Source organism: Elephas maximus, chromosome 8, assembly GCF_024166365.1.
Source record: "Elephas maximus indicus isolate mEleMax1 chromosome 8, mEleMax1 primary haplotype, whole genome shotgun sequence".
Taxonomy (NCBI): Eukaryota; Metazoa; Chordata; class Mammalia; order Proboscidea; family Elephantidae; genus Elephas; species Elephas maximus.
The window spans coordinates 46,804,527-46,824,867 of record NC_064826.1 but is presented as its reverse complement, the minus strand read 5'-3'; the positions used below and the strand labels follow the sequence as shown (position 1 = coordinate 46,824,867).

At 38.7% G+C, this 20,341-nt stretch overlaps 2 protein-coding genes and 1 non-coding gene across 9 annotated transcripts in view; 1 reads left to right on the top strand and 2 right to left on the bottom strand.

Moving 5' to 3' along the window:
- Positions 1 to 15,280, bottom strand: part of CCDC146 (coiled-coil domain containing 146) — a 177,164-nt gene extending 161,884 nt beyond the window's left edge. For 2 of the 3 annotated variants that reach the window (XM_049893077.1, XM_049893079.1), the window contains exon 1: positions 15,162 to 15,280. The gene's annotated coding sequence lies outside the window, so the exon portion shown is untranslated. Of the gene's footprint in view, positions 1 to 1,470; positions 2,206 to 15,161 lie in introns of those variants that run through there. The other variant, XM_049893078.1, reaches the window with a different exon arrangement.
- LOC126082296 (small nucleolar RNA U3) lies at positions 1,491 to 1,675 on the bottom strand. The gene has a single exon (XR_007518533.1). It is a non-coding gene; the product is annotated as a small nucleolar RNA U3 (small nucleolar RNA).
- A 79-nt stretch (positions 15,281 to 15,359) lies between the features above and the next one.
- FAM185A (family with sequence similarity 185 member A) overlaps positions 15,360 to 20,341 on the top strand; it is a 159,093-nt gene continuing 154,111 nt past the window's right edge. For 3 of the 5 annotated variants that reach the window (XM_049893112.1, XM_049893111.1, XM_049893110.1), the window contains exon 1: positions 15,364 to 16,270. In XM_049893112.1, the coding sequence (XP_049749069.1) occupies positions 15,820 to 16,270 (451 nt within the window). In that variant the 5' untranslated portion in view covers positions 15,364 to 15,819. Of the gene's footprint in view, positions 16,271 to 20,341 lie in introns of all 5 variants that reach the window. The other 2 variants (XM_049893107.1, XM_049893108.1) reach the window with 2 other exon arrangements.

Below are 20,341 nucleotides of genomic sequence, written 5' to 3'. Positions count from 1 at the left end.
AAAAGTTTCATAGCCTTCTCTTTTTGTTGCGTAAGTATTTCCTGTTCTCAGGCTTCCCCTGGCCCTGGGAAGATTTCTACTTTAGTCTACCTCTCCCTAAAGAGTAGCCCTTACACAGTTTCTTTCTTTCCTTTAAAGGGAAAAGTTCGCACATTAACCGTAAGAGTTGGGAGAATATTTACCATGATAGTTTCCCTATCTTTACATTGAAAGAAATTAAAATTGAAAATAAACAAACCTCTCTCTGAGCTAGGGAACAAGGAGAATTGGTGAAGAAACAAATTGGCATGGGCCCCTAAAGTACCCTGCCTACTAAGGACAAATCCTAGGAAAGGAAATGGTAGAACTTTCAGATGAGCTTGTACATTCAAGACTATCCAGGGGATAATGTGCTTCCTTTCCCAGAAAGGACTTGGGGAAAGTTGAAGCGAGTTCACAGAATGGGTGGGAGAGGTGTTGAGAGGTGTTGAGGCTGGCTGAGAGCACTGGTACACCCAAGAACCCTTGAAGTTGTGACAAAAGATTACTGCCTCTGAAAGCTGAGAACCAGATGAGCATGCAGATATGTCAGAAGACGTCAGCAGGGAGACTCACACCTAAGTCCCAGATAGACGCGTATCTCAGGAAGAGCTAATGTGGTCATTGACCAATGACAAGACAACTGACCTGAGAGTACCACTTAATGACCCTGAACAAATATCTCATGCCCAGGAGGGGAATAAGAAAAGGGAATTGTAAATTAAGTACTTTAAAAAAATTATATGTTTATTATTATTTTTAGGAAAACAAAAATCCATGGACAAGTTTTATTAACACATGCTATTTAAAACAGAAAATAAACGGATATGTCACTGGCACAGGAAAAGACAAAACAGAAAAATTAAGTTAAAACAGAAACGAGTATAGGTAAGACCTAAATAGTTATTGGTGGTTGCTGTCCAGTTGATTGGGGCTCATACTGACCCCATGTGGCAGAGTAGAACTGCTCTATAGGGTTTCCAAGACTGTGACCTTTTAGAAGCCGAACACCAGGCCTTTCTTCTGAGTAACTCTAAGTGGGTTCGAACCTTCTAGCTAGTAGTTGAATGCTTAACTGTTTGTGCCAGCGAGGGACTCCTAAATAGTTACGGGGATGGGGATAAGTATATGTCAAGGAGAGTTTTTCAAGTCACTAGGGAAAAGATTTTCAGATAATTATAGCCCGTATGGGAAAACTCACCCCTTTGTAAAAAAAAGCACAACAGTTAAGAGAATCAATCATATCTACCCAGACAGATAGGAAATGTAGGGGTGGGGGGTGCATTGTCAACAGTGATAAATCATATGTTTAAAATATTTATTTTTAACAGTAAAGGTGCCTATAGGATATTATTTCAAAAACAGGAAGTAAACAAAATACAAAATCTAAAAACTTTAAACCTGTTAAAAGGTAAAAAATATAAAAGATAAAGAGACAGTGATTTTACTAACCAGCACTAATGAACAAAGAAACCACTCAGCCTGTCCTCTCTCCCAGTCATTGAGAAGTGGTAGTTGTTGCCAGGCAATACCACAAGCCAGCCTCTGGCTCGGGAGAGAGCACTACAGCTCATCATCTGGGTTTCCAATGCCCTGTATGTTCAGAAACATTTCTTTAGTAACATACAACAGCAGTAATCTCTGAAAGTATAGTCTTAATTGGCCTGAACGCTCCTCAGGTTGGTGTTAAAACATGCACATTTTCTGAGGAATGGGCTGATTATAATCTCATTGACCACTTGGAGAAAAAGTACTGCGATAGACTCTCCTAGAAAACACCTTTAAACAACTACTTCCTTTAGAAAGTAGTTGTCGTTAGCTGCTGTCAAGTCAGCTCTGACTCCTGGCAACCTCGTGTACAACAGAATGAATTGTGGCCCGGTCCTGCACCACCTTCACAATCCTTGGTATGCTCAAGCTCACTGTTGTGGCCACTGTGTATTCTGAGCGCCTTTCAACCGAGGGGGCTCATCTTACAGTAATATACCAAACAGTAATTCTGTTGTGATCCATAGGGTTTTCATTAGCTAATTTTTGAAAGCAGATCTCTAGACCTTTCCTCCTAGTCTGTTACAGTCCGGAAGCTCTGCTGAAACCTGTCCACAATAGGTGACCTTGCTGGTATTTGAAATACTAGTGTCATAGCTACCAGCATCATAGCAACACACAAGCCACCACAATACAACAAACCAACAGATGGGTGGTGGACCACTTGCCCTTGAGTCCACTCCAACTCATGGTGACACTATGTGTGTCAGAGTAGAACTGTGCTCCACAGGGCTTTTTAAAAATTTTAATTTATTGTTGTTGTTGCATAGGGCTTTCAATGGCTGATTTTTTGGAAGTAGATCACCAAGCCTTTCTTCCGAGGTGCCTCTGAGTGGCCTTGAACAGTCAACTTTTTAGTCAGCAGTGGAGCACATTAACTGTTTGTACCACCCAGGGACTCTCAGAAAGGATCCTAGATTCTGTTAAGTACAATTTTATTAAGAAATTTTGGGTCTCCAAATTCCTAATTAGCACAGCATAACCAACAGCCAATCACAAGCAATTATCTGTTGTTTTTTTTAATTTCTCATTCAAAAATTTATACACATATTGTTTTGTGACATTGGTTGCAATCCCCACAATGTCACAGTACACGCCCCCTTTCCACCCCAGGTTCCCTATGCCCATTTGTCCAGCTGCTGTCCCTTCCTGCCTTCTTTTCTTGCTTTTGGACAGGAGTTGCCCATTTTGTCTCATGTATTTGATTGAACTAAGAAGCACGTTCCTCACGTGTGTTATTTCTTGTTTTACAGGCCTATCTAATCTTTGAAAAGTGGGTTTTGGGAATGGTTTTAGTTCTGGGTTAGCAGAGTGCCTGAGGGCCATAGTTTTGGGGGTTCCTCCAGTCTCTGTCAGACCGGTTAAGTCTGGTCTTTTTTCATGAATTTGAATTCTGTTAAAAAAAATCATATTTATTAAGGTACAATTTACATGTAGTAAAGCTCATCAGTTTTGAGTGTACAATTTGATGAGTTTTACAAATATTGACAGTTGTGAAATTACTACCACAAACATTTACATCACTCCAAAAGTTCCTTCGTGCCCCTTTATAGTCAATCCCCTACCCTCACCCCAGTACCTAGTAACTATTAATAGTTTTACCTTTTCTAGAATTTCATGTATCAGAATCATAGATGCATCTGGCTTCTTTCAACTAGCATAAGGTTTCTCAGGTTCATCTATGTTGCTATGGAGGATCCATTTTTTATTCCTTTTATTGCTGAATACTATGCCATTGAATAAATATACCACAATTTATTTGCCATTGACCAACTGGTAGACATTTGACTTGTTTCCAGTTTTGCACTACTATGAATAAAGTTGCTATGAACATTTGAGCACAAGTCTTAATGTGAACATGTGTTTTCATCTCTCTAGGGTAAATACATAGGACTGAAATTGCTGGGTCATATGCTAAGTGTATATTTAATTTATAAGAAATTGCCCAATTGTTTTCCAAAGTGGCTGTACCATTTTTCACTCCCACCAGCACTATACGAAGGTTCTCACTGCTCCATATCCTCACCAATACTTGGTATTGTCAGAACTTTTAATGGTAGCCATTCTTCTAGGTATATAAGGTACCTTGTAGTTTTAATTTGCATTTCCATAACGACTAATTATATTGAGAATCTTTTCATGTGCTTACTTGTCATCTGTATATCTTATTAAAGTACCTGTTCAAAATTTTTGCCCAATTTGAAATCAGGCTATCTTCCTATTATTAGATGGTAAAAGTTCTTTATATATTCTGGATACAAGTTGATTATCAGAGATATTTTGGAAATATGTTTCCCAGTCTTTCCATTTTCTTAGCAATGCCTTTTTTAGGAGGAAAAGTTGTGAATTTTGATGAAATCCAATTTATAATTTGTTTTTCTTTTATTGTCCACACTTCTTGTATCCTAAGAAATCTTTGCCAAGCCCAAGGTCAAAAGATTTTCTCTTATACTTTCTTCTAGAAATTTTATAATTTTAGCTATTCCATTTAGGTATTTAATTGATTTCAAGTTAATTTTTGTATATGATGTGAAATAAGGGTTGATGTTAATATTTTTGCATATTGATATCCAATTGTTCCAGAAGAATTTGTTGGAAAAGTCATTCTCTTCCTATTTAAGTATCATGGTCCAAAATCAAAAAAACCAAACCCAGTGCCGTCGAGTTGATTCCGACTCACAGTGACCCTATAGGACAGAGTAGAACTGCCCCATAGAGCTTCCAAGGACCACCTGCAGATTCAAACTGCCGACCCTTCGGTTTGTTGAAGCATCTCAATTGGTATTCTGTCAATTCCTGGAGTCTTGTTTTCCCCCAATGCGTTCAGTGCATCTTGGACTTCTTTCTTCAATACTATCGTTTCTTGATCATATGTTACTGCCTCAACAGCTGAACATTGACCAATTGTATTTAATACAGTGACTTTGTGTATTCTTTCCATCTTCTTTTGATGCTTCCTGTGTCGTTCAATTTTTTGCCACAGAATCCTTTAATATTGCAACTTGAGGCTTGAATTTTTTCTTCAGTTTTTTTAGCTTGAGAAATGCTGAGCATGTTCTGCCCCTTTGGTTTTCGAACTCCAGGCCTTTGCACATTGTATTATAACACTTTACTTTGTCTTCTTGAGCCACCTTTTGAAATCTTCTGTTTAGCTGTTTTACATCATTATTTCTTCCATTAGCTTTGGCTACTCTACATTCAAGAGCAAGTTTCAGAGTCTCTTCTGACATCCATTTTGGTCTTTTCTATCTTTCCCGCCTTTTAAACAACCTTTTGCTTTCTCCATGTATGATGTCCTTGATGTCTTCCCACAACTCGTCTGGTCATTGGTGTTCAATGAGTCAGATCTGTTCTTGAAATGGTCCCTACATTGAGGTGGGATATACTTAGGGTTGTATTTTGGTTCTCAGGGAATTATTTTAATCTTCTCCAGCTTCGACCTGAACTTGCACATGAGCAACTGATGTCTACTCTGCAATCAGCTCCTGGCCTTTTTCTGACTGATGATATTGAGCTTCTCCATCGTCTCTTCCCACCGATGTAGTTGATTTGATTCCTGTTTATTCCATCCAGCGAGGTCCATAGGTATAGTCCTCATTTATGTTGTCGAAAAAAGGCATTCGCATAAGTTGTTGGTCTTACAAAATTCTATAATGTGATCTCCAGCATTGTTTCTACCACCAAAGCCATAGCTGCCAACTACTGATCCTTCTTCGTTTCCAACTTTCACATTCCAATCACCAGTAATTATCAATGTGTTCTACCAAGTGATAATTACACACCTATTACAGTGGCTTAAAAAAAGGGATAATACCAAGTACTGCTGAGAAGACGGAACAATTATAATTCTCACACATTGCTGGTGGGAATGTGAAATTGTATAACCCCTTTGGAAAACAGTTCAGCAGTTGCTCAAAAATTTCACATAAATTTATATAATGGCCCAGTTATTTCACACCTACACATTTATCCAAGGGAAATGAAAGCATGTCCATATAAAACTTGTATGTAAATATTTGTATTGACTTCATTACTAATAGCCAAAAACTGGAAACAACAAATATTCATCAATTTGTGGATGTATAAACAAATTATGGTACATCCGCACAATGGAATTTAACTCAGTAATAAAGATAAACTATTGTTACATACAAAAACATGGATGAACCTTAGATGCATTATACTAAGTGAAAGAAAGTACATTCAAATTGCTGTGTATTGTATGATTCCATTTATATGAGTTACCAGAAAAGACAAAAGTATACAAATAGATCAGTGGGGTATGAGGGAACATTATGTGATGACATAAAAAAAACATATCTCGATTGTCACAGTGCTTACAAAACTGCACACATTTGTCAGAATTCATACAGCTGTACTCCTAAAAAATGATGAATTTTACTGTATATAAAATACACCTCAATAACTTAACTTTAAAAAACAAAATCAGATTAACTAAACCTTAGATTATCAAAACAAAAACAAACAAAAAATCAAAAACCTCTCAGAGACAACCACAGCAAAGGTAGATTGCTCACAAAGGAACTAAACTAAACTGAAAGAAGGCTTATTATTACCGAAAACTGAGGCCAGAAGATATTAGAATAAAGTGCTGAGAGACAGTAACTGTCAACTAACTTATTATTTAAGAGTGAGGGTAAAAGAAGCACACTTTCAGATAAACACAAACAAGAAACTTATCACTCAGAGATCATCGTTGAATATATATTAATGGTTAGACCTCTGTAAAAGGAAACTGAACCTAAAAGGAATGAAGTGAGCAAATAAATTGGAAAATGTATTGCTAAATTTAAATAGCATTGAATATAAACAACAATAACAATAATAATGACTACTTGTGTGGTTTTAAAAACAAGATGGAACAAAAATACACTAAGCAATAAATGACATGGACGATGAAAATGTTGACATTAAGCATTCTAAGATTATGAATTGTTTGAAAGAAGGATGGAGATATTGGTTGATTAGACTTCCACTAAATCAAGTGAGTGTGCTAAAAAGTTAAGGATAATGCTTAGAAGAAAACAAAGTAAACAAAATTTCACATTACTACAGAAGAAAAAGGTTAATAAAGAAAATACATTTAGACTAAAAGGAAATAAAGAACAAGGCAAAGTAGAAAAAAACACAGTAAAAATAAGTACAAACATAAAAGTAATTACAAAAAAAGGTAAATGGATTAAATTTACCCATGGAAACAGAGATACTCAGATTGAATTTAAAATATCCACCTATACCGTTTATAAAAAAAAAGACATAAGCTACAGATAAAATGCCACAGGAGGTTTAAAGTTAAAAGGTGGAAATTATGACTATTAGATAAAACTATAAGGTAAAAAACTATATTAGAGGTAAAGAGGATCATTACTAACGATAAAAAGGAAAATTCATCAGGAAGCATTATCAGTCCTGGACCCATACATAATAGCAGAGTCTCAAAATACATAAAATGTAAATGGAATTTCAACTCAGAGGATGTATCAAGACTATTATTTGCATAGTTGGTTGAAATACTGCTGCTAGCTTGCAGAAATGGAATGAAGCATTAGCACATACAAGAACTTCAGTCTAGACTAGTCTTCTATTGTAAGTAAATTCTCCTAGGTTCAATAAACATTTTACACACACGCACACTAATTTACAAAGTATATATCATCAAACCCCCCAACCTTGAGACTCTTCCTAAGATATTTGTAACCTGGGCAACTTCTCAAAGCATCTAAAGTGCAGAAATTGGACTCTAAATTACAAGCTTTTTCTTGTAGATTATCTGCATGCAAATAAATAACATTCAGGTTTCAAATGGGACAACCTACAATATCATTAAATACTTCGCAGCATTGTTAGTTATTAGTTTATTATTTTGTTAAAATTTCATAAGAAAAATAGAAGCCATAAAATATATTCCTTTTTAAATAGTTTATAATTCAGAAAGTTAACAAATTGATGATGACTTCCCTCACATAAGATGAAGTAGCAAACCCTATGTTTAGTTTACATTTTCTTCTTTTATTTTTTTAGTTATCATCTTTTTTTTATTGTACTTTAGATGGTTTACAATTAAACAATTAATACACATACTGTTTTGTGACATTAGTTGCCAATCCCCAACATGTCAACACTCTCCCCTTCTCGAACTCGGGTTCCCTGTTACCAGCTTTCCTGTCCCCTCTTGCCTTCTCCTGGGCTGGTGTGCCCATTTAGTCTCATTTTGTTTTACGGGCCTGTCTAATCTTTGGCTGAAGGGTGAAACTTGGGGGTGAATTCAGCACTGAGTTAAAAGAGTGTCCTGGGCCATTCTCTCGAGATTTCTCCAGTCTCTGTCAGACCAGTAAGTCCGGTCTTTTTTTTGTGAGTTAGAATTTTGTTCTACATTTTTCTCTAGCTATGTCTGAGACCCTGTATTGTGATCCCTGTCAGAGCAGTTGGTGGTGGTAGTAACTGAAAACTCTCTCATGCCACCTGCTGTCCATTTATTGAACGTAAATCATCAAACACAGCAATATATTCATGGACCTTTACTTCTAAAAAAAAAATCCTCCACTCATTTGATTGTCTAGTCAGCTTTAAGAAACAAAATACTAAAAAATGCCTTAATTTTTTTCTTATTATAAATGTAATATAGTCACTGTAAATAACATTTAAAAAATGAAATCACTCAGAATCTCACAACTTACAGATGACAACTGTTGTCATTTGATATATTTCCCTCTAGAATTGTTTCTATGCAATATAGTTTATATAAAAATAATTAATATTACAGAATTGGGATCACATTATACATAAATTGTTATTCTACTCTTTTCATATAACATTGTATTATGGAATATTCTCCGTATCATTGCATAGTCTTCAAACTTGTAACTTTAAAATGGTTGCATAATATTCCAGATATATACTAACTTATTTAATAACCTCTAATTATTGAGTCAGAAACCCTGGTGGCATAGCGGTTAAGTGCTACAGCTGCTAACCAAGAGGTTAGCAGTTCGAATCCACCAGGCGCTCCTTGGAAACTCTATGGGGCAGTTCTACTCTGTCCTATGGGTTGCTATGAGTTGGAATTGACTCAACAGCAGTGGGTTTTTTTGGGTTAATTGTAGAGTTTTTTTTTTTTTATGGAGCAGTTCTACTAGATAACACAGAGGGTCGCCATGAATTGGAATCTACTGTATGGTGACAGGTTTTCTGTTATTGTTGTTAGGTGCTATTGGCTTGGCTTCAACTCAGTGACACTTCATACAACAGAATGAAACACTGCCCAGTTCGGCGCCATCCTCTTAATCATTGCTATGTTCGAGCCCACCGTTGCAGCCATTGTGTCAATCCATCTGCTTAAGTGTCTTCCTTTTTTTTTTACTGACCCTCTACCTTACCAAGCATGATGTCCGTTTCCAGGGACTGGTCCCTCCGCATAACATGTCTAAAGCATGTGTGATGAAGTCTCTCCATCCTTGCTTCTAATGGGCATCGTGGTTGTACTTCTTCTGAAACAGATTTGCTCATTCTTCTGGAAGTCAATGGTATATTCAAAATTCTTTGTGAACGCTATAATTCAAAGGTATCAGTTCTTTTTCAGTCTTCCTTATTCATTGTCCAGCTTTCACATGCATATGAGATGAGTAGAAATACTAAGGCTTGGGTCAGCCACACCTTAGTCCTCAAGATGACATCTTTGCTTTTTAACACTTTAAAAAGGTCTTTTTGTACCAGATTGGCCCAATGCAAAATGTTGTTTGATTTCTTGACTGATGCTTCCATAGCCGTCAATTCTGGACCCATTTTACTTGGATCCATGGGTTTATTATTAGGCATTTCAGTTTATTCAATTATTTACCATTATAAATAACTGTGTAAAACAGAATTCCTCAAACACACATTTTTTGCACATTCCTAATTTTATGCTTATGCTAAATCCCCAAATGTATAATAACTGGGTCACAGATACACATATTTTTTAAGGTTCTTTATGGTTACTGCCACCATGTATCTGTTAGTTTGTTGTACCGCGGTGACTTGCATGTTGCTGTATAGCCACAGAACATTGTCTGAAACGGTGCTGGAAAATGAGCCTCTCGGACTGTAAGGCACTCAAAATATGACTAGAGAAGAGCTGCCTCTCAAAGTAGAGTTGACTTTAATGACATGGCTGTAATCAAGCTTTCTGGACCTTCACTGGCTGATGTGGCACAACTCAAAATGAGAAGAAACAACTGCAAACATCCATTAATAATTGGAACACAGGAAGCACAAAGTATGCATCTAGAAAAATTGAAAGTCGTCAAAGATGAAATGGAATGCATAAAGATGGACATCTTAAGCATTAGCGAGCTGTAATGGACTGGTATTGGACATTTTTAATCAGACAATCATAAGTTCTACTATGCCAGAAAGACAGGTTGAAGAGGAATGGCATTGCATTCATCGTCAAAAAAAAATTTCAAGATCTATCCTGAAATACAATGCTGTCAGTGATAGAATAATATCCATATGCCTACAAGGAAGACCAGTTAATATGACTATTATTTAACCAACCACTATTGCCAAAGGTGAGGAAATTGAAGATTTTTTACCAAATCTAACAGTCTGAAATTGATCAAACATGCAATCAATATGCATTGATAATTGCTGGTGATTGGAATGTGAAAGTTGGAAATGATGAAGAAGGATTGGTAGTTGGGGAATACGGCCTTGGTGACAGAAAGGATACCAGAGATCCCATGAAAGAATTTTGCAAGACCAAGGACTTCTTCATTGCAAATACCTCTTTTCAAAATATAAATGGCAACTGTACACGTGGACCTCGCTAGACGGAATACACAGGAATCAAACTGACTACCTTTGTGGAAAGAGACAATGGAAAAGCTCAATGTCATCAGTAACAAGGCCAGGGCCTAACTGCAGAACAGACCATCAATTGTTCATATGCAAGTTCAACCTGAAGCTGAAGAAAATTAAAACAAGTCCATGAGAGCCAAAATATAGCCTTGAGTATATCCCACCTGAATTTGGAGACCATCTCAAGAATAGATTAGATGCACTGAACACTAATGACTGAAGACCAGATGAGTTGTGAGAAAGCACCAAGGACATCATACACAAAGAAAGCAAAAGGTCATTAAAAAGACAGGAAAGAAAGAAAAGACCAAAATGGATGAGAAGGGACTCTGAAACTGCTTTTGAACGTCGAGTAGCTAAAGTGAATGCAAGAAATGATGAAGTAAAAGAGCTGAACAGAAGATTTCAAAAGGCAGCTTGAGAAGACAAAGTAAAACATTAGAATGAAATGTGCAAAAAGATCTGGAGTTAGAAAACCAAAAGGGAAGAACATGCTTGGCATTTCTCAAGCTGAAAAAACTGAAGGAAAAATTCAAGCCTGGAGTTGCAATTTTGAAGGATTCTATCAGCAAAATACTGAATGACACAGGAAGCATCAAAAGCAGATGGAAGGAATACAGAATTACTGTACCAAAAAGAATTGGTTGATGTTGATCCACTTCAGCAAGTAGCATTTGATCAAGAACCAATGATACTGAAGGAAGAAGTCCAAGCCACGCAGAAGACACTGGCAAAAAACAAGGCTCCAGGAATTGACTGAATGCCAATTGAGATGTTTTAACAAATGGATGCAACGCTGGAGGTGCTCACTTGTCTATGTCAAGAAATTTGGAAGACAACTACCTGGCCAACCGACTGGAAGAGATTCATATTTATGCCCATTCCAAAGAAAGGTAATCCAACAGAATGTAGAAATTATCAAAAATACCATTAATATCACTCCCAAGTAAAATTGTGCTGAAGATCATTCAAAGCAGTTGTAGGACATTGACAAGGAACTACTAGAAATTCAAGTTAGTTTCAGAAGAGGATGTGGAATGAGGGAAATCACTGCTGATGTCAGATGGCTCTTGGCTGATAGCGGAGAATACCAGAAAGATATTTACTTAATGTTTTATTGATTACGCACAGGCATTTGGCTGTGTGGATCAGAACAAACTATGGATAACACAGCGAGAAATCGGAATTCCAGAACATTTAATTGTTCTTATGCGGAACCTGTACTTAGAACAAGAGGCAGTCGTTCAAACAGAACATGAGGATACTAAGTGGTTTAAAATCAAAAAAGGTATGTGTTGGGGTTGCATCCTTTCACCATACTTATTCAATCTGTATGCTGAGCAAACAATTCGAGAAGCTGGACTGTATGAAGAAGAATGTGGGATCAGGATTGGCGGAAGACTCATTAACAACCTGTGATATGCAGATGACAGAACCTTGCTTGCTGAAAGTGAAGAGGACTTGAAGCACTTACTGATAAAGATCAAAGAGTACAGCCTTCAGTATGGATTACATCTCAACAAAAAGAAAACAAAAATCTTTACAACTGGACCAATAAGCAATGTCATGATAAATGGAGAAAAGACTGACATTGTCAAGGCTTTCATTTTACCTGGATATTAATCAATGCCCATGGAAGCAGCAGTCAGAAAATCACATGACGTATTTTATTGGGCAAATCTGCTGCAAAAGACCTCTTTCAAGTGTTAAAAAGCAAAGGTATCACTTTGAGGACTAAGGTGCACCTGGCCCAAGCCATGATATTTTCAATCACTGCATATGCATGGGACAGCTGAACAATGAATAAGGAAGAATTGATGCCTTTGAATTATGGTATTGGCACAGAATAGTGAACATACCATGGACTGCCAGAAGAACAAACAAGTCTGTCTTGGAAGAAGGACAGCCACAGTGCTCCTTGGAAGCAAGGACAAAGTCTCACATACTTTGGACACATTATCAGGAGGGACCAGCCCCTGGAGAAGAACATCCTGCTTGATAAAGTAGAGGGTCAGGGAAAAGAGGAAGACCCTCAATGAGATGGACTGACAAAGTGGTTGCAACGATGGGTTCAAGCATAACTAAGATTGTGAGATGGCGCGAGATCAGGAATGTTTCACTCTGTTGTACTTAGTGTTGCTATGAGTTGTAACCAACTCAAGGGCACCTAACAACGACAACATGCTTATTGCTAAATTGTCCTTGGGAAAGTTTGTACTAACTTATACTTCAACCAGTAGTATGTTCATAACCTCAGGAATGGCTTTTTTTTTTTTTTTTTAAGTGAAGAGGTAAAAATACAAATATTTTTGTATTTGAGAAAATTTAAATATGACTCTCCATTCATATAGTGAATAATTTATTTCCTTCAAAGGTGTCAAGAAGATAGAAGGATCTTTTTTTGCGTCAGAAAAAAGAGTCAGACAGTATAGTTGTTTAACCTTAAGTGTTTTTTAAATCCGTTTCCTCATCTCTAATGTGAGGATGTTTAAATCTGTCCTAGTAAACCCAGTGTTTTGTGAGGATACAGTGAAATAACGCATGTGAACATGCTTTGAAACTATAATGTTATGGCAGTGTAATGGATTGCTTTTTGTGTGCCTTTCTAGCCATGGTCTTGTAACTCCCACTAGGTGATTGGGTGGGATCGTGTGATATGGTGATTGTGACCCACTAAATGGATTGGTCAGTTTCACCATCCTGCTGGGATTGAAACGAGCCACCCCAGAGGCAGGAAAGAGAAGAGCCCACCACCACCAGGGAAGAAGAGACCGGTAGGAGAGACCCACAGGAGATACCCTCAGGAGATGGCACAGTGGGCTTCACGGCCCATGGAGCAAGAAAGATGAGTGTCTGTGGGCAGAGATTGAGCGACCAGGGAAAAGCCTATGCCTGGCCCACGAATTTTGGATTTGCCTGCCTCCACAACCTCATGAGCCATTTGCTTTACATGGCTGGTTCCTGAGTTCTCTGAGATGTTGTAGACAATTAGGGAACCTAAAGACAGGAGGGAGAGTGCTGAAGGGAAAGGGCGTAGCTGATGTTAGAGATGATGGAGTAGTACAGAAGCTTGGAAAAGTTGGATATTTGGGACATCTTTAACCTCCACCTTATAGGAACCAGCTTTGTGCTGATTCTTGTAAAAGAAATTATTTGTTTAGTTATATAGATGGAAAGTAGTATTTTAATTTATCATTATTGATATATGCACAAGATTGGGTAGATGATTCATTAGACTGCTGTTTCTTTAAGTATCGTTAACCTTAATATCTTATATCAATCTTAATATCAATAATTTTCTCCATTTTCAACCTCAACATGATCAGAAAGGTGATTTTTAAATCAATTTTATTTAGTTTTCTTTTGTTTACTTGAGAAGAGAGAAACAATGATTATGCTACATAGCCAATTATGGCTCAGTTTCCAATTCCATTAATTTGGTTTGTCTCAGAAAAGGAAAAATTAGCATAGAATTATGTATTAAGGATTCATTTTAAATCTAAGAATATCTCGTACTTATACACAAAATTTGAGTGTATTCCCAACTTGTTTACATCAGTGCCTAACAGTTTTGTTTTCAATGTCAATAGATTTTCATAAAAAAGATAGTTTGAAGAAGGTCAGTCTGAAAAATTATGACCAGATGAAACACAAAGCCAAGGAGAAAATTAGTATTCAGTGGGCACTTGCTAAATCTAAAAGCTAGCACTCATCATGCCTTCACTAAAGGAGGAAAAATAAGAAGGGAGGAAGGACTAGCAAGACATAAAGGAGAAAAAAATAACTTAAAAAATACTAAATTTAAAAAAAAAGGTAATGTCTACCAAACAACCTTGCATCTTGGGCCCATGAAGTTGTTAGCCCAGACTATCTGCCTGCCTCGGTATCACTATTGCTCTCAAAAATTCTGCACTGCACTTGGCCAAGACTAAAATTACTGAAGGCATTCAGTTTCAGCACTTGCATTTTATTAAATCTCATTGTTTGCAGGGTGTCTTTGCTAAAGGGAATAATTTGCAGGAGGAGGTTGGAGCACAGAAAGGGAGAGACCAGGAAGAAAAGGAGATAAATCTTTGTCTTTCTTATTGCCCATAGAATAATAAAACGTAAAAGAGATCTTACAGAGTCATTTAGTACAATCCTTCACTCTAAAGCTGAAGAAACAGATCCAGGTGACACAAAGAGATCAATGGCAGACTCAGGAAAAAAAATCTGCTCTTCCCACAGCACCACCTTGACTCTCTTTTTTGTATCTTATTTTAGCCCCCAAACCGAGGACCATTAGTAATTAAAAAGATCAATATCGCTGCCAAAAACAGTCCTGATCTTTCAGGTTTTTCTTTGTAACTAAGAGACTGTGCTATCCCTAAAATAAAACATTGCAGTTTTGTAGGCTGTGCAACGTGTTTGTATTCATTATCTCATTTGATCCTCACAAAGACCCTGTGAGGGAAGGCAAAAAAGATATTATTGTCCCCATTTTAAGAATGAACAATTAATGGCCAGAGATGTCCAATGACTGGCCTAAGGGCACCTAGACTCAGGAAGGTGCCAAGACTCTAACGCTATTCCTAAATTTGCTACCAGAGAGGAAACTTCCCTCCACCCAAAACACCAATCTGGCTCTTTATCCTCTTGCCTAGGAAGTTTCCATCCCCAGAGGCGCTGCACTAGTTTAGGAAAGCTTGAGTCTAACCACCCACAGAGGATACTCCTAGTTTGATTCTAGTTCTCACCTTTAAAAGCGCAGTTTCTTATCCTTTCCCTTGGTCCTGCTCCTTATTTAGGCTCCTATTTTTATCTTTAGTTTTGGCCCCCTGGGTCTCACTTCAAAGCTCCACCCTCTCCAAAGAAGAACTCGCGTCCTAGGTATCCAAGGAGACCACACACACGCACACGGACTTGCCCACCTTTCCCCTTCAGCGCTTTCCATTGGTCAGATGGATTTCCATCTAGATTCTTTCGCCCCTCCAATGGCCAATGGGCTCGAGGCAAAGAGAGCGCGCCTTCCGTCCCAGTTCAAAACGTGCTCTCAGTTCGCTGTCTACGCTGCGAATTGCCTCCTGCGATTTGTAGTTTCCGATCTGGTCAGAGCCCTTGCATGTGTAACCGTGTAGAACTACCTATCCCGTCGGCCTTCGCGAAAGGGGAAGGGGTGAACTAGGAGTCCAGGTCAGGGTTGATTACTTAGAGCTTTGAAATTTCAACTTGCCTCTGCGGCTTGTGCGGCAGAGGTTTAAATCTCCCAGCAGAGTTGATAGGCTTGCTCTTGCTTCAGCATGCCCTCGCAAACGTCTCTCCTTTGACTTGAGGAGGCTCAGTGGCCAAGTCAGCCGCTGCAAGTGACTCTTCCTGTGGCTGAGGGGATCTGAGGGGGCGCGAGAGAGGCATGCCATGTTCGCCCCCTGCTCAGGCTGGGGGCGCGGCGGCCTTAGGCTCTGCCAGCTCCGAGTGTGGATCGGCGAGGCCGTTGAGCGCGGCACGTGTCGGGCTTACCAGGCTCGGCTGTACGGCTCGGGCGGGTGTGAGCGCGGGCCGGGCTCGGAGCCGAAGGTGACTCCCCCTGACCCCGAGCGCCGGACGCTGAAGGAGTGGACGCTGCTGGTGAGCCCGTTCGGCCGGCTCCTGGCGCGGCTCCCGTGCGACCTAACCGTGAAACCCCTCGACCCCCTCACGTACCCGGACGCTGACCGTGTGCTGGTGGCCGTGAGCGGCGTGGAGGTCGGGGCGCAGGGCCTGGAAGGCCTGCAGGTGAGGTACGACAAGGAGCGAAAGGAGATGGCCATCGTGTCTGAGACCATCGACCCCCAGGCCTCGGTGGAGGTGGAGGCGCCCCTGAAGTTCGGCAAGTTAAAACGGTTTGGGTCCCAAGGCACCCGTAGCGAAGCTTTCCTTAAATTACGCTGACGTGCACTTTTTTTTTTTTTAATATTTATTGTGCTATAAGTGAAAGTTTACGAATCAAGTCAGTCTCTCACATATAAACTTATATACACCTTACTACATACCCCCACTTACTCTTCCACTAATGAGTCATCCCGTTCCCACTCCCTCCTTCCAGTTTCTCCTTTCCTGACCTTTTTGCCAGTTTCTAAACCCCTCTACCCTCCCATCTCCCCTCCAGACAGGAGATGCCAACATAGTCTCAAGTGTCCACCTGATGCAAGTAGCTCACTCCTCATCAGCATCTCTCGCCAACCCCCATTGTCCAGTCCAATCCATGTCTCCTGAGTTGTCTTCAGGAATGGTTCCTGTCCTGGGCCAGCGGAAGGTTTGGGGACCATTACCGCCGGAATTATTCTAGTCTTAGACCATTAAGCCTGGTCTTTTTATGAGAATTTGGGGTCTGCATCCCACTGTTCTCCTGTTCCCTCAGGGGTTCTCTGCTGTGCTCCCTGTCAGGGCAGTCATTGGTTGTGGCGGGGCACCATCTAGTTCTTCTGGTTTCAGGATGAAAGTAGTCTCTAGTTCATGTGGCCCTTTCTGTCTCTTGGGCTCATGATTACCTTGTGACCTGGGTGTTCTTCATTCTCCTTTGGGTTGAGACCAATTGATGCATCTTAGATGGCCGCTTGTTAGCATTTAAGACTCCAGACGCCACACTTCAAAGTGGGGTGCAGAATGTTTTCTTAATAGAATTTATTTTGTCAATTGACTTAGATGTCCCCTGAAGCCATAGTCCCCAAACCCCCGCCCTTGCTCTGCGGACCTTGGAAGTACTCAGTTTATTCAGGAAACTTCTTTGCTTTGGGTCCAGTCCAGTTGTGCTGACCTCCCCTGAATTGAGTGTTGTCCTTCCTTTCACCTAAAGTAGTTCTTATCTACTATCTAATCAGGAAATAACCCTCTCCCACCCTCTACCCTTCCCCCTTTTGTAACCACAAAAGAATGTGTTCTTCTCAGTTTAAACTATTTCTCAAGATGTTATAATAGTGGTCTTATACAATATTTGCCCTTTTGCAACTGACTAATTTCACTCAGCATAATGCCTTCCAGGTTTCTCCATGTTATGAAATGTTTCACAGATTCATCGTTTTTCTTTATCGATTCGTAGTATTCCATTGTGTGAATATACCATAATTTATCCATTTGTCTGTTGATGGATACCGTGGTTGCTTCCAGCTTTTTGCTATTGTAAACAGTGCTGCGATAAACATGGGTGTGCATATATCTGTTCGTGTAAAGGCTCTTAGTTCTCCAGGATATATTCCGAGGAGTGGGATTTCTGGGTCATATGGTAGTTCTATTTCTAGCTTTTTAAGGAAATGCCAGATCGATTTCCAAACTGGTTGTACCATTTTACATTCCCACCAGCCGTGTATACGAGTTCCAATCTCTTCACAGCCTCTCCAACATTTATTATTTTGTGTTTTTTGGATTAATGCCAGCCTTGGTGGAGTGAGTTGGAAACTCATCGTACTTTTAATTTGCATTTCTCTAATGGCTAATGATCAAGAGCGTTTCCTCATGTATGTGTTAGCTGCCCGAATATCTTCTTTAGTGAAGTGAATGTTCATATCCTTTGCCCAATTTTTAATTGGGTTGTTTGTCTTTTTGTGGTTGAGTTTTAACAGAATCATATAGATTTTAGAGATCAGGCGCTGTTCGGAGATGTCATAGTTGAACATTCTTTCCCAGTCTGTAGGTGGTCTTTTTACTCTTTTGGTGAAGCCTTTGATGAGCATGGGTGTTTGATTTTTAGGAGCTCGCAGTTATCTGGTTTCTCTTCGTCATTTTTAGTAATGTTTTGTATTCTGTTTATGCCTTGTAATAGGGCTCCTAACGTTGTCCCTATTTTTTCTTCCATGATCTTTATTGTTTTAGCCTTTACGTTTAGGTCTTTCATCCATTTGGAGTTAGTTTTTGTGCACGGTGTGAGGTATGGGTCCTGTTTTATTTTTTTGCAGATGGATATCCAGTTATGCCAGCACCATTTGTTAAAAACACTATCTTTTCCCCAGTTAACTGACACTGGTCCTTTGTCAAATATCAGCTTCTCATATGTGGATAGGTTTATATCTGGGTTCTCAATTCTGTTCCATTGGTCTATGTGCCTGTTGTGTACCAGTACCAGGCTGTTTTGACTACTGTGGCTGTATAATATGTTCTAAAATCAGGTAGAGTGAGGCCTCCCACTTTGTTCTTCTTTTTCAGTAATGCTTTACTTCTCCGGGGCTTCTTTCCCTTCCATATGAAGTTGGTGATTTGTTTCTCCATCACATTAAAAAATGTCGTTGGAATTTGGATCAGAAGTGCATTGTATATATAGATGGCTTTTGGTAGAATAGACATTTTTACTATGTTAAGTCTTCCTATCCATGAGCAAGGTATGTTTTTCCACTTATGTATGTCCCTTTTAGTTTCTTGCAGTAGTACTTTGTAGTTTTCTTTGGATAGGTCTTTTACATCTTTGGTAAGATTTATTCCTAAGTATTTTATCTTCTTGGGGGCTACTGTGAATGGTATTGATTTGGTGATTTCCTCTTTGATGTCCTTTTTGTTGGTGTAGAGGAATCCAACTGATTTTTGTGTATTTATCTTGTATCCTCATACCCTGCTGAACTCTTCTATTAGTTTCAGTAGTTTTCTTGAGGATTCCTCAGGGTTTTCTGTGTATAAGATCAAGTCATTTGCAAATAGAGATAATTTCACTTCTTCCTTGCCAATCCGGATGCCCTTTATTTCTTTGTCTAGCCTAATTGCTCTGGTTAGGACCTCCAGCACAGTGTTGAATAAGAGCCGTGATAAAGGGCATCCTTGTCTGGTTCCTGTTCTCAAGGGAAATGCTTTCAAGCTCTGTCCATTTAAGATGATGTTGGCTGTTGGCTTTGTATAAATGTCCTTTATTATGTTGAGGAATTTTCCTTTTATTCCTGTTTTGCTGAGAGTTTTTATCATGAATGGGTGTTGGACTTTGTCAAATGTCTTTTCTGAATCAATTAAGATCATGTGGTTTTTGTCTTTTGTTTTATTTATATGGTGGATTACATTAATTGTTTTTCTAATATTGAACCCACCTTGCATACCTGGTATAAATCCCTATTGTTTGTCGTGAATTTTTTTTTGATATGTTGTTGAATTCTATTGGCTAGAATTTTGTTGAGGATATTTGCATCTATGTTCATGAGGGATATAGGTCTGTAACTTTCTTTTTTGTGGTGTCTTTACCTGGTTTTGGTATCAGGGATATGCTGGCTATATAGAATGAGTTAGGTAGTATTCCATCCTTTTCTATGCTTTGAAATAGCTTTAGTAGTAGTGGTGTTATCTCGTCTCTGAAAGTTTGGTAGAACTCTGCAGTGAATCTGTCCGGGCCAGGGCTTTTTTTTGTTGGGAGTTTTTTGATTACCTTTTCAATCTCTTCTTTTGTTATAGGTCTATTTAGTTGTTCTACTCCTGATTGTGTTAGTTTAGGTAGGTAGTGTGTTTCTAGGAATTAATCCATTTCTTCTAGGTTTTCAAATTTGTTAGAGTACAATTTTTTGTAATAATCTGATATGATTCTTTTAATTTCAGTTGTGTCTGTTGTGGTATGGCCCATCTCTTTTCTTATTCGGGTTATTTGTTTCCTTTTCTGTATTTCTTTGGTCAGTCTGGCCAATGGTTTATCAATTTTGTTGATTTTTTCCAAGAACCAGCTTTTGGCTTTGTTAAGTCTTTCAATTGTTTTTCTGTTCTCTAATTCATTTAATTCTGCTCTAATTTTTATTATTTGTTTTCTTCTGGTGCCTGACGGATTCTTTTGTTGCTTGCTTTCTATTTCCTCAAGTTGTAGACAGTTCTGTGACTTTGCCTGTTTTCTTCTTTATGTATGTGTGCATTTATTGATATAAATTGACCTCTGAGCACTGCTTTTCCTGTGTCCCAAAGGTTTTGATAGGAAGTGTTTTCATTCTAATTGTATTGTATGAATTTC